The sequence below is a fragment of the Mobula hypostoma genome, chromosome 9, assembly GCF_963921235.1.
Source record: "Mobula hypostoma chromosome 9, sMobHyp1.1, whole genome shotgun sequence".
NCBI lineage: Eukaryota > Metazoa > Chordata > Chondrichthyes > Myliobatiformes > Myliobatidae > Mobula > Mobula hypostoma.
Genome location: NC_086105.1, coordinates 1,617,109 through 1,636,344, shown reverse-complemented (window position 1 = coordinate 1,636,344; position 19,236 = coordinate 1,617,109). Strand labels below are relative to the sequence as shown.

The window sequence follows — 19,236 nt, the reverse complement described above, 5'->3', positions numbered from 1 at the left end:
TGGACTACCCGACGTAGAGCCTGCCTGTCTGGCGCAGTGTAGTTTCTGTACCATGTGTTCTCTTACTGTGATCCACCTCTTGTTGGGCAAGAAACAAGCAAAATGTCTTTCACTCGGTGGTAAGGAAGGCAAGTGCAATGTTAGCATTCATTTGGAAAGGACTAGAATATAAAAGCAAGGACGTAACGCTGGGAGTTTATAAAGCACTGGTGAGGCCTCATTTGGAGTATTGTGAGCAGCATTAGCCATCGTATCTTAAAAAGGGTGTGTTGACATTGTAGAGGGTTCAGAGGAGTTTATGAAAATGATTCCAGGAATGAAAGGCTTATTGTATGAGGAGCAGTCGGCAGCTCGGGGTCTGTACTCGTTAGAATTCAGAAGAATGAAGAGGACCTCATTGAAATCTATCGAATGTTGAAAGGCCTTGCTCGAATGGATGTGGAGAGGATGTTTCCTATGTTGGGAAATTCTAAGACTAGAGGGCACGGCTTCAGAATAGAGGGACATCCTTTTAGAATGGAGATGAGGAGGAATTTCTTTAGCCAGAAGGTGGTGAATCTGTGGAATTTGTTGCCACAGATAGCTGTGGAGGCCAAGTCATTGGGTATTTTCAAAGCAGAGTTTGATAGATTATTGATTAGTCAGGGTATGGGGAGAAAACAAGAGATTTGGCCTGAGAGGGGAAAATGGATCAGCCATGATGAAATGGTGGAGCAGACTTGATGGGCCAAATGGCCTAATTCTGCTCCTATTTCCTTATGATCTAAATTAAAGACTCTTTGAAACATTTGCCTAAAGGAAATCAGTAAACTTAGTTAATGGATCCATGCTAGACTTCATTTTCACAGAACGCTGCAGTACAGTACAGGCTCTCTAGACCACAGTTGTGCCAGCCTTTTAACCCTTCCCTCCCAATCACCCTCCATCTTTCTATCATCCTTGTGCCTATCTAAGAGTCTCATAAATGCTCCTAATGTATCTGCCTCTACCACCACTCCTGGCAGAGCATTCCTCTGGGTAAAAAACCTACCTCTGACATCTCACCCCTTCTAATACCTTCCTACCTTAAAATTATGTCTCCCCTATTAGCCATTTCCTCCCTGGGAAAAAGTCTCTAGCTATCCACTCTAGCTATGCCTCTCATCATCTTGGACATCTTTATCAATTCGCCCCTCATCCACCAGCACTCCAGAGAGAAAAGCCCTAGCTCAATGAACCTTTCCTCAGTTATACCGTTAGTGGCATGTTCCACTCTACCCAACGGCAAAGCAGTTCATTGTTAGGGTCAATGAGAGTGAACAGGGTCTCTTTCGTTGGTTCTTTAATCACAGTCTGATGCAGTTCAGGAAGAGGCTGTTCGGCCCATTGAGTATATACCAGCTCTCCCAGCACTCACACTTTCTACATTCCCTGTGCCCTGACAATGCCCCCTCTTTTCAGTCTGTGTTCAACCTATTTTGAAGTTTCAGGAAACATGTAAAAGATCACAAGGAACTGCACTAAACTTTTGCTTCTCCCCTTTTCTTTTCATCTGGGTCCAGTTACCATGAACACTGGTGCCTTTAGAGCCGGACCTTTATCTGAATTAGATGTAAACTCCTAAAGTTGTTGTGTACCTTCATTCAATTTCTCTTCAGAATCAGAATCAGTTTTATTATTGTTGGCATTTGAGGTACAATGCAATACATAATAAATGTATGTATATAGAAAATTAAATAAGTAGCGCAAAAAGAGAGAAAAAAAGAAAAATTGATTAAAAAATGGTGAGGTAGTGTTGATGGGTTCATTGTCCTATGCGTTCAGTGTGCGTCTTCAGTCTCCTGTACCCCCCTGATGGTGGTAATGAGAAGAGGGCATGGCCTGGATGATGGGTTCTTAATGACGGATGCTGCCTTTTTGAGGCATCTCCTTTTGAAGGAGTCCTGGATGCTGGGGAGGCTGGTGCCCGTGATGGAGCTAGTGGAATTTGCAATTTTCTGCCTTTTTTAATGATCCTGTACTGTGGCCTCTCCTTACCAGACAGTGATGCTCTCCACAGTACATCTGTAAAAACCTCTCATGCCTGTGTATCGGGGTTAAGCAAGTCATTGCTTGTGCGCAACATATCCAGAGGCAAAGTGGTCCTTGCCTAGACAACAACAGCCCTAATGTATCTGATCCTCATTCTGCTGTCTCCAGGAGCATTCTTCCTGCCAGAAATGCACTCATGGTGTTTCAAGGGTGTTGAGTGGTGGTTCAACTATAGTGGGAACAGCAAAACGTGAGGATTGGTGAAACTTTTTGGAGATTTCTTTATCTGACAATTGTGTTTCTTTCCAGTGGCAAGAAGATTTTCGCAAGTTCTCAGGCGCCAGACCTCCTTAAATCACCTGTGCCAGGTAAGGCTGATTGCTGGAAACCTTCGACACATGGCTCCCTGTCCACCCCCACCTACCGGCTGCCAGCACCCCCCACTGATCAGATGGGTATCCACCAGATGCCGGGTGTCAAGTGTGTCCCAGGCTGGTATGTCCAACAGCTCTGAGGAAATAGTGATTGTATCGATCAGATCAGAGGGTGAAGGTGAGGGAAAGGTTCACGAAGGAGATTCTTCCTTTCCTCAGCCTGATTTGAGTCCCAATCCCATTTCAATCCCACTCATAATCCTATTCCCAAACAAATCATTCTCTATCCCAATCTCAATCCCATTCCCACTCCCAGTCCTCACAGAAGTCCCAATTCCACACCCATTTCCACTTGTCTCCATCCCATTCCCAATTCCATACTGCCACCCTGCTTCACATCCTGTTCCCTAACAACTCCCACTCCCTTTCATGTTTCTTAATCTATCCTGATCTGTTCCCAAACAACTCCCACTCCCTATCCTGTTTTGTTCCCTAACAGTTCCTCAACAAATCCCATTCCCAATCCTATTCCCTAACAACCCCCATTCTCTATCATGTTACCTAGCAACTTCCATTCCCTGTGCTGTCCCCTTACAATTCCCATTCCCTCACCTGATCTCTAACAAGTCCGCTCCCTGTTGTGCTCCCAGTCCGTCTCCCTATTCCAATCCAAATCCAGTCCCACTTGCTGTCCCATTCCCAACTCTATCCCATTTGCATCCCAATCCCAAACCATCCACTCCTTGTCCCAATCCCAATCCTCACCCCAGTCCCAATTGCACACCCATTTTCACTCCCTCTCCCCAGACCATAAAAACTTTCACTGCTACCCTGCTTCATAAGATATAGGAGCAGAACTGGGCCATTCAGCCTGAGTCCGCTCCACCATTCCATCATAGCTGATTTACTATCCCTCTCAACCCCATTCTCCTGCCTTCTCCTCGTAACCTTTAACACTCTGACTAATCAAGAATCTATCAACCTCTGCTTCAAATAAACTCAATGACTTGGCCTTCACAGCCACCTGTGTCAACGAATTCCATAGATTCACCACTACTGGCTAAAGAAATTCCTCCTCTTCTCTGTTTTAAATGGACATCCCTCTATTCTGAGGCTGTGCCCTCTGGTCCTAGACTCCCCCATCATAGGAAGCATCCTCTCCACATCCACTCCCCATCTCGTTCCCAACCTTCCCTCACTCCCTATCGCATAGCTAAGAAACTCCTGCTCCCAATCCCACTCTTGTTCCCTATCCAATTCTGCTCCTGTTCCTGCCCCTCCATTGTTTCTGATTTTTTCCAAGTGTGGAAGCACAGTTAGGTCCAGGCAGTGTGCTTTGTGGAGAAGGGTGCTTTCCCCTTACAAACCTCCTCAGGGTGACAAGAGCCATTGATGACATCTCCCCCTTCTCCTTTGTCCTCAGCTGTCTGCCTACACCAGAAGAGCCGTCATCTCCTGTCCATTCTGGGAGGTCTAGTTCCAGAGCGATTCCAGGCCACAGCAACCCTCTCCTGTGCCTGGCTCCTGACTAAAGATGTGTTGTTTGCTCCTGACAGGCATCGCGAGCAGTGATCCACAGTGCTGACATTACGTTCCAGATGCTGGAGGACTGGCGTAGTGTGGACCTCAGCAGCATCAGCAAACAGACCCTGTACACCATGGAGAGCTCACAGGACCAGCACCGGAAACTCATCATTAAATGTAAGAGAGGCTGAGAGTGGTTCTGGGAGAGGGCAGAGCGCAGTACAGGGAAAGGGGAAGGGGAGATGGAGGAGTGTAGTACAGGGAGATCTCGGGGTGCAGACACTCTGTACCTGGGAGATCTCGGGGTGCAGACACTCCGTATCTGGGAGATCTCGGGGTGCAGACACTCCGTACCTGGGAGATCTCGGGGTGCAGACACTCTGTACCTGGGAGACCTCGGGGTGCAGACACTCTGTATCTGGGAGATCTCGGGGTGCAGACACTCTGTACCTGGTAGATCTTGGGGTGCAGACACTCCGTACCTGGGAGATCTTGGGGTGCAGACACTCCGTACCTGGGAGATCTCAGGGTGCAGACACTCCGTATCTGGGAGATCTCGGGGTGCAGACACTCCGTACCTGGGAGATCTCGGGGTGCAGACACTCTGTACCTGGGAGATCTCAGGGTACAGTCACCTTCCTTGAAGAGTGCACTAGGTACATCATGTCAGAATGTCAACTTAGAACATTGATGAGAACAGGGTTTCAGATTTTGGATCATTGGAATATCTTCTGGAGAAAGTATGACCTGTACAAAAATGCAAACATGAGGATTTCTGCAGATGCTGGAAATTCAAGCAACACACACCAAAGTTGCTGGTGAATGCAGCAGGCCAGGCAGCATCTCTAGGAAGAGGTACAGTCGACGAAGGGTCTCAGCCCGACATGTTGACTGTACCTCTTCCTAGAGATGCTGCCTAGCCTGCTGCATTCACCAGCAACTTTCATGTGTGTTACCTGTACAAAAATGATGGGTTACAGGTAGTTCAGTTCTGGTCGCCTCACTACAGGAAGGATGTGGAAACCATAGAAAGGGTGCAGAGGAGATTTACAAGGATGTTGCCTGGATTGGGGAGCATGCTTTATGAGAATAGGTGGATGAACTTGGCCTTTTCTCTTTGGAGCGACGGAGGATGAGAGGTGACCTGATAGAGGTGTATAAGATGATGAGAAGCATTGATTGTGTGGATAGTCAGAAGCTTTTTCCCAGGACTGAAATGACTAACATGAGGGGGCATAGTTTTAAGGTGCTTGGAAGTAGGTACAAGGGGGATGTCAGATGTATGTTTTTTACAGAGAGTGGTGGGAGTGTGGCAATGGTGGTGGAGGCGGACACAATAGGGTCTTTTAAGAGACTCTTGGATAGGTACATAGAGCTTAAAAATAGAGGGCTATGCAGTAGGGAAATTCTAGGCAGTTTCTAGAGTAGGTTACATGGTCGGCACAACATTGTCTACACCTGAACTCAAGGGGGACCGATATCCTTGTGGGCAAGTTTGCTAGAGCTGTTGGAGAGGGCTGAAATAATTTGGCAGGGGGTGTGGTTAGAACCAGACTGATAGGGCTGAGGATGGGGCAGGTGGTTTGCAAACAGATGCAGTGTGTCGTGAGATGGTGAGAAAGGACAGGCAGATAATAGGGCAAAATTGCAGTCAATGAGATGAGCTAAAGTGCAACAGGGGGCCAACATGGAGAACGGTGATGAACTCAGGCGTTGTATTTGAATGCACAGTGTATATGTAATAAGGTAGATGATCTTGTAGCACAGTTAGAGATTGGTGGGTATGACATTGTGGGTGTTGCTGAGTCATGGCTGAAAGAGAATTATCATTGGGAGCTTAACATCCAAGAATACATATTGTATTGAAAGGACTGGCAGGGACGCAGAATGGGTGGTGTGGCTTCCTTGGTAAAAAATGAAATCAATTCCTTAGAAAGAGGTGGCATAGGATTGTATGATGTAGAATCCTTGTGGGCAGAGTTACGAAACTGCAAGGGTAAAAATAACCCTATGGGAGTTATAGCAGACCTCCAAACAGTAGCTAGGATGTGGGTTACAAATTACAACCAGAGACAGAAAAAGCTTGTTGAAAGGGCAATGTTATGACAGTCATAGGGGATTTCAATATGCAGGAAGTTTGGGAAAATCATATTGGAGCAGGATCCCAAGAGAGGCATTTATAGAATGCCTACGAGATGGCTTTTTAGAGCAGCTAGAGATAGCATTTCTGGATTAGCTGTTATGTAATGATCCAGATTTGATGAGAGATTTTAAAATAAAGAAACCCTGAGGAGACGGTGATCATAGTATGATAGAATTTGCCCTGAAGTTTGAGAAAGGGAAGCTAAAATCAGAAGTATCAGTATTACAGTGGAGTAAAGGGAATTACAGAACCATGAGAGAGGAGCTGGCCAAAATTGATTGGAAGGGGATACTAGCAGGGATGATGGCAGAACCACAATAGTTGAAGTTTTCTAGGAGCAATTCGGAAGCTGTTTTAGATAAAGATAAAGGCATCCGTTAGTCTTGCAAGACCATGGATCTGTGCCTGGAAAGTCTTCACTCTCCAGGACGCAGGCCTGGGCAAGGTTGTATGGAAGACCAGCAGATGCCCATGCTGCGTCTCCCCTCTCCACGACACTGATGTTTTCCAAGGGAAGGGCATTAGGACCCATACAGCTTGGCACCAGTGTCATCGCAGAGCACTGTGTGATTAAGTGCCTTGCTCAAAGACACAACATGCTACCTCGGCTGGGGCTCGAACTCACGACCTTCAGATCGTTAGTCGAATGTCTTAACCATTTGACCACGTGAAAAGTTCGCTCTCTGGAGTCATCTTAACTCCTCCCCTGGAGTACTTGGAGGCACATGATAAAATAGGCCAAAGTCAGCATGGTTTCTTTAAGGGAAAACCTCGCCTGACAAATCTGTTGGAGTTCTTTGAGGAAATAACAGGCAGGATAGAGAAAGGAGAGTCAGTGGATGTTGTTTATTTGGATTTTCAGAAGGTCTTTGACAAGGTGCCACACATGAGGCTGTTTAATGAGTTAAGTATTATAAAATATATATGTACATATATATATCCTGACCTGCCTCTCGGTTTTTTTGCACTACCTTACTTTCCGTTTTCTATTTTCTATTTATGATTTATAATTTAAATTTTTAATATTTACTATCGATTTGTACTCCAGGGAGCGGGAAGCGCAGAATCAAATATCGCTGTGATGATTGTACGTTCTAGTATCAATTGTTTGGCGACAATAAAGTATAAAGTGTTACAGGAAAGGTACTAGCATGGATTGAAGATTGGTTGATTGGCAGAACGAAAAGAGTGGGAATAAAGGGGGTCTTTTCTGGTTGGCTGCCACTGACTAGTGGTGCTCTGCAGGGATCAGTGTTGGGACCGCTTCTTTTCACGTTATATGTGAATGACTTAGATGATGAAATTTATAGCTTTGTGGCCAAGTTTGCAGATGATACAAAGATAGGTGGAGGGATAGATAGTGTTGAGGAAGCAGGGTGTCTGCAGAAGGAATTGGATAAATTGGGAAAAGAGGCAAAGAAGAGACAGATGGAATAATATAGGGAAGGGTATGGGTGCATACTTTAGTAGAAGGAATAAAGCCTTGGACTATCTTCTAAACGGGAAGAAAATTAAAAAAAACCAGAGCTGCTAAGGAACTTGGGAGCACAAAAGGTTAACTTGTAGGTTGAGTCTGTGGTGAGGAAGACAAATGTTAGCATTCATTTTGAGAAGACTAGAATGCAAAACTAGTATGTAATGCTGGGGCTCACTTGGAGTATTGTGAGCAGTTTTGTGCCCCTCATCTAAGGAAAGATGAAGATCCAGAGGATCCGGAGGAGGTTCACGAGAATGATTCCAGGAACGAAAGGGTTAACATATGAGGAGTGTTCGATGGCTCTGGGATGTACTCACTGAAGATTAGGAGAATGAAATATATTGAATATTGAAATGCTTTGATAGTCTGGACATGTAGAGGATGTTTCCAGTAGCAAGGGTGTCTAGGACCAGAAGACACCACCTCAGAATAAAGGGATGTCCAGTTAGACGGAGATGAGGAAGAATTTCTTTAGCCAGAGGGTGATGAATCTGTGGAATTCATCATTACAGATGGCTGTGCAGGCCATGTTATTGGGTGCATTTAAGGCAGAGGTTGATCGTTTCTTGATTAGACGGCATCAGAGGTTATGGGGAGAAGGCTGAAGAATGGGGTTGAGAGGGATAATAGATGCGCTATGATGGAATAGCGAGGCTGGCTCGATGGGCCGAAGAGCACAACTCTGCTCCTACATCTCACTGTCTTGTGGTCTGGTTGCCATACCATAGGAAGGATGTGCTTGAACTGGAGGGGGTGCAGAAATGTTTCACAGGAATTTTCTCAGGACGGGAGGCTTTCAGTTCTAAGGAGAGACCGGACGGACTGGGCTTGTTTTCTCTGGAGCGAAGGAGGCTGAGCAGTTGACACAGTGAGGGTTTATGAAATTCTGAGGGGCATACATAAAGTGAATGATCCCAGGGTAGTGAGTTTAAAACTAAAGGACATAGGCTTATGGTGAGGGAAAATATTTAAAGGTGGCCTGAGGGGCAACTTTTTCACACTGAGGGTGGTGTGTATGTGGAATACACTGCTGGGGGAAGTGGGGGGGGGCATACACTTGCATTTGAACAGGTACAAGGATAGGAAATATTTGGAGGGATTTGGGCCAATGTGAGCAAATGGAACCGGCTTGGAAAGGGACTTTTGTCGGCACAGACAATTTGTGACAAAGGGCCTGTTTCTGTGCTGTACATCTGTGTAAGTCTATGATTGTAGGAGGTGACTTTTCTACACCCTGAGGAGAAGCCTGGTTCCCTTCAAACCACTGCCATGAGATTGTTGATGCCCATGGGTACAGCTGCCCCATTGTGGTGTGGACACAGCTTGGCCCCTGAGGTTGGCGTGACAGTGGCAAGGCTGTAATGTCAGGACTCGGGTAGACTGCGTCCCTGCAGTGAGGCAGCACTGGTCTGGGAAGCTGCCACGGTACATTTAGCCTCGACAGTCATTTCCATGCCTGTCAGACAGGTGTTTGAGTGCCTCAGGCTGATGTTTGTGTGTCAGACAGATGTTTGTGTGCCTCAGGCTGATGTTTGTGTGTCAGACAGATGTTTGTGTGTCTCAGACAGATGTTTGCGTGTCTCAGGCCGATGTTTGCCTGTCTCTTTGGCAGATGTTTGCGTGCTGGTCTCTGCTCCCTGACTCTGATGCCTCTTGTTTCCTGACAGTGTATCAGGAATTCGATCGGCTCCTGGAGGAGCAGTCTCCCATTGAGTCCTACATCGAGTGGCTGGATTCCATGGTCGACAGATGTGTCGTCAAGGTTGGTGAGCAGATGTTCTCTCCTCCACGATGTGTACAGACCGAGCGGATGGAGATGGTTCTCAGGAAGGGTTGGGGGAAGTATCACCTCACCTTCTGCACCCGGGCCAAGACACCATATCCTGTTCCTTCATCCCACGTCTGTCTCAGAGGGTGGGGAGAGTGGGCAGCTGGCTCACATGGGGAATGGCTCAGAGACCAAGGCAAATGCACAGGGGGATGGTGTTGGGAGGAGGTGCTGAGGGAGCGGGGGAGGCTCATGTGGGACATGATGAACAGATGGAGCTGTTGGGCTGAATGGTCTTTCTCTCCCCTAACATTCAGTCTGTGTATGCGTACGTCTGTGCGTGTATGCTGTGTGTGCGTATGTCCATGTTTGTGTGTGTGTGTGTGTGTCTGTGTGTGTGTGTGTCTGTGTGTGTGTGTGTGTGTGTGTGTGTCTGTGTGTGTGTCTGTGTGTGTGTGTCTGAGTCTGTGTGTGTGTGTGTGTGTGTGTGTCTGTCTGTCTGTGTGTGTCTGAGTCTGTGTGTGTGTGTGTATATGTGTGTGTGAGTGTGTGTGTGTGTGTGTGTGAGTCTGTGTGTGTGTGTGTGTGTGTGTGTGTGTGTGTGTGTGTTGTGTGTCTGTGTGTGTCTGTGTGTGTCTGAGTCTGTGTGGGTGTGTGTGTCTGTGTGTGTGTGTGTGAGAGTCTGTGTGTGTGTGTGTGTGTGTGTGTGTGTCTGTGGAAAAGACTTGCCTCATAATTTCCATTTAAATTCTCTGACCCCCTCACCTAAAACCTCTGTTGTCTAGAACTTGAGACTCCTACCCTGGGGAACAGACTGGCTGTCCACCCAGTCTGCGCTTCTCACCAGTGCTGGGCTTTTCATCCTGTAGGTATCGGCAGCACGTCCAGGCAGCCTGAAGAAAGTGGCCAGACAGTTCCTGCTGATGTGGTCCTGCTTCGGGACAAGGGTGATCCGGGATATGACTCTGCACAGCGCTCCGAGCTTCGGTAAGCGGCTGCTTTCCCGCTGTGTGGGGGAGCCAAGTCACTCGCTGACTCAGACAAAGAGCACTGAAATGTGAACATTCATAATTCCATCTTAACACATTCAGCATCCAGGATAGTTTCATGTCATCTCCAGTACACAAGTGTAAAAGAGAACGAAATAATTGTTTCTCCAGATCTGATGCAGCACAAAAAAACACAATAAGATGAAAAGCACAATTATTTAAAAACATAAAGAAATATAAATACATAAGATAGTTTATATACATAGATTGATTATATGTCCATAAAGGGACACCAGGTACAGGAGAGTCTGTACATAAGGTGACTGGCACTGGCAGGAAATGATACGGTAGATTGAATCAGTACTGCTTCTAAGGACAATTCCATCAATACCATTCACCACTTCTTCCCTTATGATTTTTTAAAATTTTGCTCTTTTTGCACGATTTAATTTTTAATATATATTTATCGTACATTATCCTTTTTTATGGTTCTGTATTGTCACAAAACAACAAAAATCACGACATCTTCCAGTGACATTAATTCTGATTCTGATCAACCCTGTCTTGTATGCCCACCATCTTCCTGCCTCCTGCCTCCTGTCCTGGTCTCTGTAAACTGTCACATTAGAGATGTGCTTGGAAATTGAAGTACACAGAGGAAACAGGCCCGGTGCGGGGAGAACATGAGGCCGGGATCGAACTATTGACTGTGGAGCTGGGAGGTAGTGGTGCTAGCGTGAGGATGTGGCTCAGGTCACTGCTAACATGGGGACAGAAGCTACAGAAGGCAGCACGGTGCAGTGGGTAGAATCTATAACCAGAGGACAAAGGGTTACATGGACAACAGCTTGCTCTCCATATCGTACTGCCCAGGCTTGCATACCTAGACAGCTGGGATGCAATATCCATGGTCGACCCTGAGCGCCGGAGGTCTCACTCACTCACTCAGATAAGGTGGATGATTACCTCAGCCAGAGGACAAAGGTTTGTTGTGAGAGGTGAATGAACCTGAGGGACACTCAGAGGGAGGTAGGTATATGGACGAGCTGCCAGAGGAAGTGCTAGAGGTGGGTACAATTACAATGTTTAGAAGACATTTAGGCAGGCTCATGTAGAGGAAAGGTTGAAAGGGATATGGGTCAGATACAGGCAAATGGGCGAGCTCAGACCATGGGTGAGTTAGGCTGAAGGGCCCTTTTCTGGGCTGTGCGACTCTACCTCCCTCTCATCTTAAACCTATCTCCACTAGCAGTAGACTCTCCTAGCCTAGGAACAAGACCATGTACCCCATCTATGCAACCGATAATTTTATAATCTTCTGTAAGGTCTCCCGTTAGCCTCCTGTTCCAGTGAGAACAATTGCAGCCTGATGACCAGATTACTCTGTTCCAGGCAACATCAATTTTTTTCTGAATAGCACCAAACTTCCACAGAACTGCACACAGTACTCTAAATGTGGCCTAACTCATGTCTCGTACAGCTGTCTCAGCACTTATTTTCTATCCGGGGGATCTGCTGAGAATGTAGCAGGGGTAAATGGGTAATGGTCATTGAAAGCTATCAAATATTGAAAAGCTGATACAGAGTGGATGTGGAGAGGATGTTTCCTATGGTGGTGGAGTCTAGAACCAGAGGACACAGATAGAGTGGATGTGGAGAGGATGTTTCTTCCAGTGGCGGAGTATAGGGCACAGTCTTAGAATAGAGGGACATCCATTTAGAACGGATCTGTGAAGGCCAAATCATTGTATATTTAAAGCGGTGGTTGATACATTCTTGATTAGTCATAGCATCAAAGGTTACGGGGAGAAGGCAGGAGAATGGGGCTGAGAGGGATAATAAATCAGCCATGATGGAATGGTGGAGCAGACTCGAATACTGGGCTGAATGACCTAATTCTTCTCCCATGTCTTGTGTTCTTATGGATCAGTGTAGGATCAGAGTAAAATGGGTACCATGGAGCCCATCTCATGAGCTGAAAAGCCTGAACTTTCCATGTTCATAATAGAGGCTTTGACCAGCGACCATTCCGAACACCAGAAGTTTAAGAGGAGGGGATTTCACTCAGGTCCACTGCCGGAGTAGAAGAGGAAGCAGCAGGTTGCTGCTGGAGCATTATAAAGCTTTCTCTAGTGACCACTTTGGTTTGGGATTGATTAGCAGGAGTAAATGAGAGGAAAGCAAGTCAAGTGCGGCAGCCCTCATCTGAGTAGACAAAGTCAGAGTGGCGATCTTGAGGCTTCATCTCCTCGAGGCTTCAGCGAAGAAGGGCTTCTATCATAGAAAGTTTAATAAAGAAAAGCTCAAGGCCAAGTTTTTTTCCTTCTCTTCTTTATGTCTGCTCAGCTGGGACAGTAGAGATGTCAGGCAAGATAGTGGAATGGCCCTCTTGCGGGAGGTGGGAAGGCAGGGAGACCTCCAGTGTCCCTGACAACTACAACTGCCAGAAGTGCATCCAGTTGCAGCTCCTAACAACTCTCAGTTAAGGAGATGGCGCTGGAACTGGATGAACTCTGGATCATTCAGGAGGTTGAGGAGGTGATAGATAGGACATACAGAGAACAGTTATACTCAAGGTGCAGGGCACCGGAAACTGGGTGACAGTCAGGAAAGGAAAAGGGGTTAAGGAGCCAGTACAGAGTACCCCTGTGGACATCCCCCTCAGCAACAGGTATATCACTTTGAGGACTGTTGGGGTGGGGGGTTGACCTAACAGAAAAGTCACAGAGTCTCTGGCACAGAGTCTGTCTCTGTGACTCAGAAGGGAAGCGGCACACTGTAATGATAGTGGATTCGTTAGTTAGGTGAACGGACAGGAGGTTCTGTGGGCAAGAACGAGATTCCTGGATGGTATGTTGTCTGCCGGGTACCAGGGTCCAGGCTATCTCAGTTGAGTCCTCAGCATTCTTAATTGGGAGGGTGGACAGCCAGAGGTTGTGGTCCATGTAGGTACCAATGACATGGGTAGGATGAGTGAAGATGTTCTGCAAAGGGAGTTTAGGAAGTTGGGTGCTAAACATAGAATAGTACAGCACAGTACAAGCCCTTCGGCCCACAATGTTGTGCCAACCCTCAAACCCTGCCTCCCATATGAGCCCCCACTTTAGATTCCTCCATATACCTGTCTAGTAGTCTCTTAAACTTCACTAGTGTATCTGCCTCCACCACTGACTCAGGCAGTGCATTCCACGCACCAACCACTCTCTGAGTAAAAAACCTTCCTCTAAAATCCCCCTTGAACTTCCCACCCCTTACCTTAAAGCCATGTCCTCTTGTATTGAGCAGTGGTGCCCTGGGGAAGAGGCGCTGGCTATCCACTCTATCTATTCCTCTTATTATCTTGTACACCTCTATCATGTCTCCTCTCATCCTCCTTCTCTCCAAAGAGTAAAGCCCTAGCTCCCTTAATCTCTGATCATAATGCATACTTTCTAAACCAGGCAGCATTCTGGTAAATCTCCTCTGTACCCTTTCCAATGTTTCCACATCCTTCCTATATTGAGGTGACCAGAACTGGACACAGTACTTCAAGTGTGGCCTAACTAGAGTTTTATAGAGCTGCATCATTACATCGCAACTCTTAAACTCTATCCCTCGACTTATGAAAGCTAACACCCCATAAGCTTTCTTAACTACCCTATCCACCTGTGAGGCAACTTTCAGGGATCTGTGGACATGTACCCCGAGATCCCTCTGCTCCTCCACACTACCAAATATCCTGCCATTTACTTTGTACTCTGCCTTGGAGTTTGTCCTTCCAAAGTGTGCCACCTCACACTTCTCCGGGTTGAACTCCATCTGCCACTTCTCAGCCCACTTCTGCATCCTATCAATGTCTCTCTGCAATCTTTGTCAATCCTCTACACCATCCACAACACCACCAACCTTTGTGTTGTCTGCAAACTTGCCAACCCACCCTTCTACCCCAACATCCAGGTCGTTAATAAAAATCACGAAAAGTAGAGGTCCCAGAACAGATCCTTGTGGGACACCACTAGTCACAATCCTCCAGTCTGAATGTACTCCCTCCACCACCACCCTCTGCCTTCTGCAGGCAAGCCAATTCTGAATCCACCTGGCCAAACTTCCCTGGATCCCATGCCTTCTAACTTTCTGAATAAGCCTACCGCATGGAATCCTGTCAAATGCCTTACTAAAATCCATATAGATCACATCCACTGCACTACCCTCATCTATATGCCTGGTCACCTCCTCAAAGAACTCTATCAAGCTTGTTAGACACAATCTTCCCTTCACAAAGCCATGCTGACTGTCCCTGATCAGACCATGATTCTCTAAATGCCTATAGATCCTATCTCTAAGAATCTTTTCCAACAGCTTTCCCACCACAGACGTAAGGTTCACAGGTCTATAATTACCCGGACTATCCCTACTACCTTTTTTGAACAAGGGAACAACATTCACCTCCCTCCAATCCTCCGGTACCATTCCCGTGGACAATGAGGACATAAAGATCCTAGCCAAAGGCTCAGCAATCTCTTCTCTCGCCTCGTGGAGCAGCCTGGGGAATATTCCATCAGGCCCCGGGGACTTATCTGTCCTAATGTATTTTAACAACTCCAACACCTCCTCTCCCTTAATATCAACATGTTCCAGATCATCAACCTCACTCATATTGTCCTCACCATCATCAAGTTCCCTCTCATTGGTGAATACCGAAGAGAAGTATTCATTGAGGACCTCGCTCACTTCCACAGCCTCCAGGCACATCTTCCCACCTTTATCTCTAATCGGTCCTACCTTCACTCCTGTCATCCTTTTTTTCTTCACGTAATTGAAGAATTCCTTTACCCTACTTGCCAAGGCCTTCTCATGCCCCCTTCTTGTTCTTCTCAGCCCCTTCTTAAGCTCCTTTCTTGCTTCCCTATATTCCTCAATAGACCCATCTGATCCTTGCTTCCTAAACCTCATGTATGCTGCCTTCTTCCACCTGACTAGATTTCCCATCTCACTTGTCACCCATGGTTCCTTCACCCTACCATTCTTTATCTTCCTCTCCGGGACAAATTTATCCCTTTCATCCCGCAAGAGATCTCTAAACATCGACCACATGTCCATAGTACATTTCCCTGCAAAAACATCATCCCAATTCACACCCGCAAGTTCTAGCCTTATAGCCTCATAATTTGCCTTTCCCCAATTAAAAATTTTCCTGTCCTCTTTGATTCTATCCTTTTCCATGATAATTATAAAGGCCAGGGAGCAGTGGTCACTGTCCCCCAGATGCTCACCCACTGAGAGATCTGTGACCTGACCCGGTTAAAGGGCAGAACCTCCAGGGTTGTGATCTCAGGATTACTACCCATGCCACATGCTAGTGAGGCTGGAACTAGGAAGATTATACAGTTCAATATTCAATATGTGGCTAAGGAGTTGGTGTAGGAGGGAGGGCACAAGAATTTTGGATCATTGGTCTCTCTTCCAGGGAAGGTGGGATCTGTACAGAAGGATGGTTTGCACCTGAACTCAAGGGGGACTAATATCCTAGAGTTTGTTAATGCGGCATGGTGGGGTTCAAACTAGAGCTGCAGGGGGATGGGAACCAGAATGCCAGAATAGTTAGTGGGGAAGTTGTGGAGGCAGATGTTGGAAAGACCACAGACAAAGTTAGGAATCAAAGGTTGACCATGGTGCGACTAGTGTCCTGAGCTGTGTATATTTCAATGCAAGAAGTTTTGTAGGAAAGGCGGAAGATAATGCTGAAGATGATCTAGCTGGTTTACAAACAGAGACAATGTGTAGTGAGGAGAGGCTGCTGATATGGCAGAATTGCAGTCAGCAGAATAAGTTGCAACATAAAGGTCAGTGAATATTGAAAAGGGTGAATACAGGACTGAAGGCATTATATTTGAATGCACGCAGTATACGGGATAAAGCAGATGAATTTGCAGCACAATTACAGATTGGCAGGTATGATATTGTAGGCAGCACTGAATCATGGCTGAAAGAAGGTTACAGCTGGGAGCTTAATGTCCAAGGATACACATTGTACAGAAAGGGCAGGTAGGATAGTAGAGGGGGTGGCGTTGCTCTGTTGGTAAAAACTGAAATCAAATCATTAGAAAGAGGTGACATGGGGTCCATAAGACCATAAGATGTTGGAGCAGAATTAGGCTATTCAGCCCACTGAGTCTGCTCTGCCATTCCATCATGGCTGATCCCAGATCCCACTCAACCCCATACACCTGCCTTCTCGCCATATCCTTTGATGTCCTGATCGATCAGGAAACGATCAACTTTTGCCTTAAATATACACATGGAATTGCCCTGCACCACAGACTGTGGCAGACCATTCCACAGGTTTACTGCTCTCTGGTGAAAAAAATTCTTCTTTGCCTCTGTTCTAAAGGGTTGCCCCTCAATTTTGAGGCTGTGCCCTCCAGTTCTGGATATCTCCACCACCATAGGAAATATCATCTCCACATCCACTCTATCTAGTCCTTCCAATGTTCTGTAGGTTTCAATGAGATCCCCAGTGTTGAATCATTGTGGATAGAACTGATGAACTGCAAAGACAAAAAGACCCTCATGGGAGTTGTATACAGACCTCCAAACAGTAGTAAAGATGTGGTGTACAAATTATAATGGGGGATAGAAAATGTATGCCAAAAGGGCAATGTTACAATAGTCATGGGGAATTTCAAATGCAGGTAGATTGGGAAATCAGGTTGGTGCTGGATTCCAGGAGGGGGAATTTCTAGAGCGCCTTTGCCTTTGAGATGGTTTTTTAGAGCAGCTCATGGTTGAGTCCACTAGGGGGTCAGCTATTCTGGATTGGGTGTTGTACAATGAACCAGAATTCATTAGAGAGCTTAAGGTAAAAGAGCCCTTGGTGAAAAGTGATCATAATATGATTGAATTCACCCTGAAATTTGAGAAGGAGAAGCTAAAGTTAGATGTATCAGTACTACAGTGGAGTAAAGGGAATTACAGAGGCATGAGAGAGGAGATGGCCAGAATTGATTGGAAAAAAAACACTGGCAGGGATAATGGCAGAGCAGCAATAGCTGGAATTTCTGGAAGCAATTCAGAAGGCACAGAATATATATCCCAAAAAGGAAGAAGTATTCTAAAGGCAAGATGACACAACTGTGGCTAACTAGAGAAGTCACAGCCAACATAAAAGCCAAAGAGAGGGCATATAATAGAGCAAAAATTAGTAGGAAGTTATAGGATTGAGAAGCTTTTAAAACCAACAGAAGACAACTAAAAGTCATTAATAAGGTAAAGGTGGAATACATAAGTAAGATAGTCAGCAATATTATAGAGGATACCAAAAGTTTCTTCAGATCCAGAAAGTGTGAAAGAGAGGCAAGGGTGGATATCGGACTGCTGGAAAATGATGCTGGAGATGTAGTAAATGGGAGAACAAAATGGTGGATAAACAGAATAAGTATTTTGCATCAGTCTTCACTGTGGAAGACACTAGAAGTATGGTGGAAGTTCCAGGTGTGAGGGTCATGAAGTGTGTGAAGTTGCCATTACTAGGAACAAGCTTCTTGGGAATCTGAAAGGTCTGAAGGTAAATAAGTCACCTGGACTCTGTGATGAATAAAGTATGACTATGACTATGACTATGGACCAGATGATGTACACCCAGGGTTCTGGAAGAGGTGCATGAAGACATTTTGGAGGCATTAATAATGATCTTTCAAAAATCAATAGATCCTGGCATGGTTCTGGAGGACTTTAAAATTGCAAATGTCACTCCACTCCTCAAGAAGGGAGAGAGATAGAAGAATGGAAACTATAGGCCAGTTAGTCTGACCTCAGTGGTTGGGAAGATGTTGGAGTCAATTAAGAATGAGGTCTCAGGGTACTTGGAGGCTCATGATAAAATAGGCTGTAGTCAGCATGGTTTCCTGAAGGGAAAATCTTGCCTGACAAATCTGTTGGAATTTTTTGAAGAAATAACAAGCACGGTAGAAAAAGAAGAATTGGTTGATGTTGTGTACTTGGATTTTCAGAAGGCCTTTGACAAGGTGCCACATATGGAGCTGCTTAACATGGTATTACAGGAAAGATTCTAGCATGGATAAACAGTGGCTGATTGGCAAGAGGTAAAGATTGGGAATAAAGGGAGCCTTTTCTGGTTGACTGCTGGTGACTAGTGGTGTTCCACAGGGGTCTGTGTTGGGACTAATTTTTTTTACTTTATATGTCAATGATTTGGATGATGGAATTGAAGACTTTGTTGCGAAGTTTGCAGATGATATGAAGATAGGTGGAGGGCCTAGTAGTTTTGAGGATAAACAGATGCTACCGAAGGACTTAGACAAATATGGAGAATAGGCACAGTGGCAGATGGAATACAGTGTTGGGAAGCGTATGGTCATGAAGAAATGAAAGGATTGACTATTTTCTAAATGGAGAGAAAATACAAAAAGCTGAGGCACAAAATGACTTGGGAGTCCTTGTGCAGGATTTCCTCGAGGTTAATTTGCAGGTTGAGTCTCTGGTGAAAAAGGCAAATGAGTTGTTAGCATTCGTTTCAAGAGGTCCAGAATATAACTTATCCGTGGAATGCTCTGCTACAGACGGCCAAGTCCGTGGGTATATACAAAGTTGAAGTCAATAGATTCCTGATTGGTCGGGGCATTAAGGGACATGGTGAGAGGGCAGGTGTATGGGGTTGAATGGGACCCAGGATCAGCTGTGATGAAATGGTGGAGTGGACTTGATGGGCTGAATGGCCTAATTCAGCTCCTCTGTCTTACAAAAGCAAGGATGTACAGTTGGAACTTTACCAACCACTGGAGAGGTCTCACCCGCAGCATCGTGAGCAGTTTTGGGCTGTTTAACTTAGAAAGGATGTGCTGAAACTGGAGAGGGTTAAAAGGAGGTTCAAAAAAATGATTACAGGATTGAATGGCTTGTCATATGAAGAGCATTTGATGGCTCTGGGCCTGTACTCACTAGAATTCAGAAGA

At 45.8% G+C, this 19,236-nt stretch overlaps 1 protein-coding gene across 1 annotated transcript in view; it reads left to right on the top strand.

The window, feature by feature from the left end:
- Positions 1-19,236, top strand: part of rfx4 (regulatory factor X, 4) — a 126,959-nt gene that overhangs the window by 46,351 nt on the left and 61,372 nt on the right. Inside the window, exons 10-13 of the mRNA XM_063059584.1 lie at positions 2,320-2,378; positions 3,941-4,085; positions 9,196-9,290; positions 10,166-10,283. Of these exons, the coding sequence (XP_062915654.1) occupies positions 2,320-2,378; positions 3,941-4,085; positions 9,196-9,290; positions 10,166-10,283 (417 nt within the window). The remainder of the gene's footprint in view (positions 1-2,319; positions 2,379-3,940; positions 4,086-9,195; positions 9,291-10,165; positions 10,284-19,236) is intronic.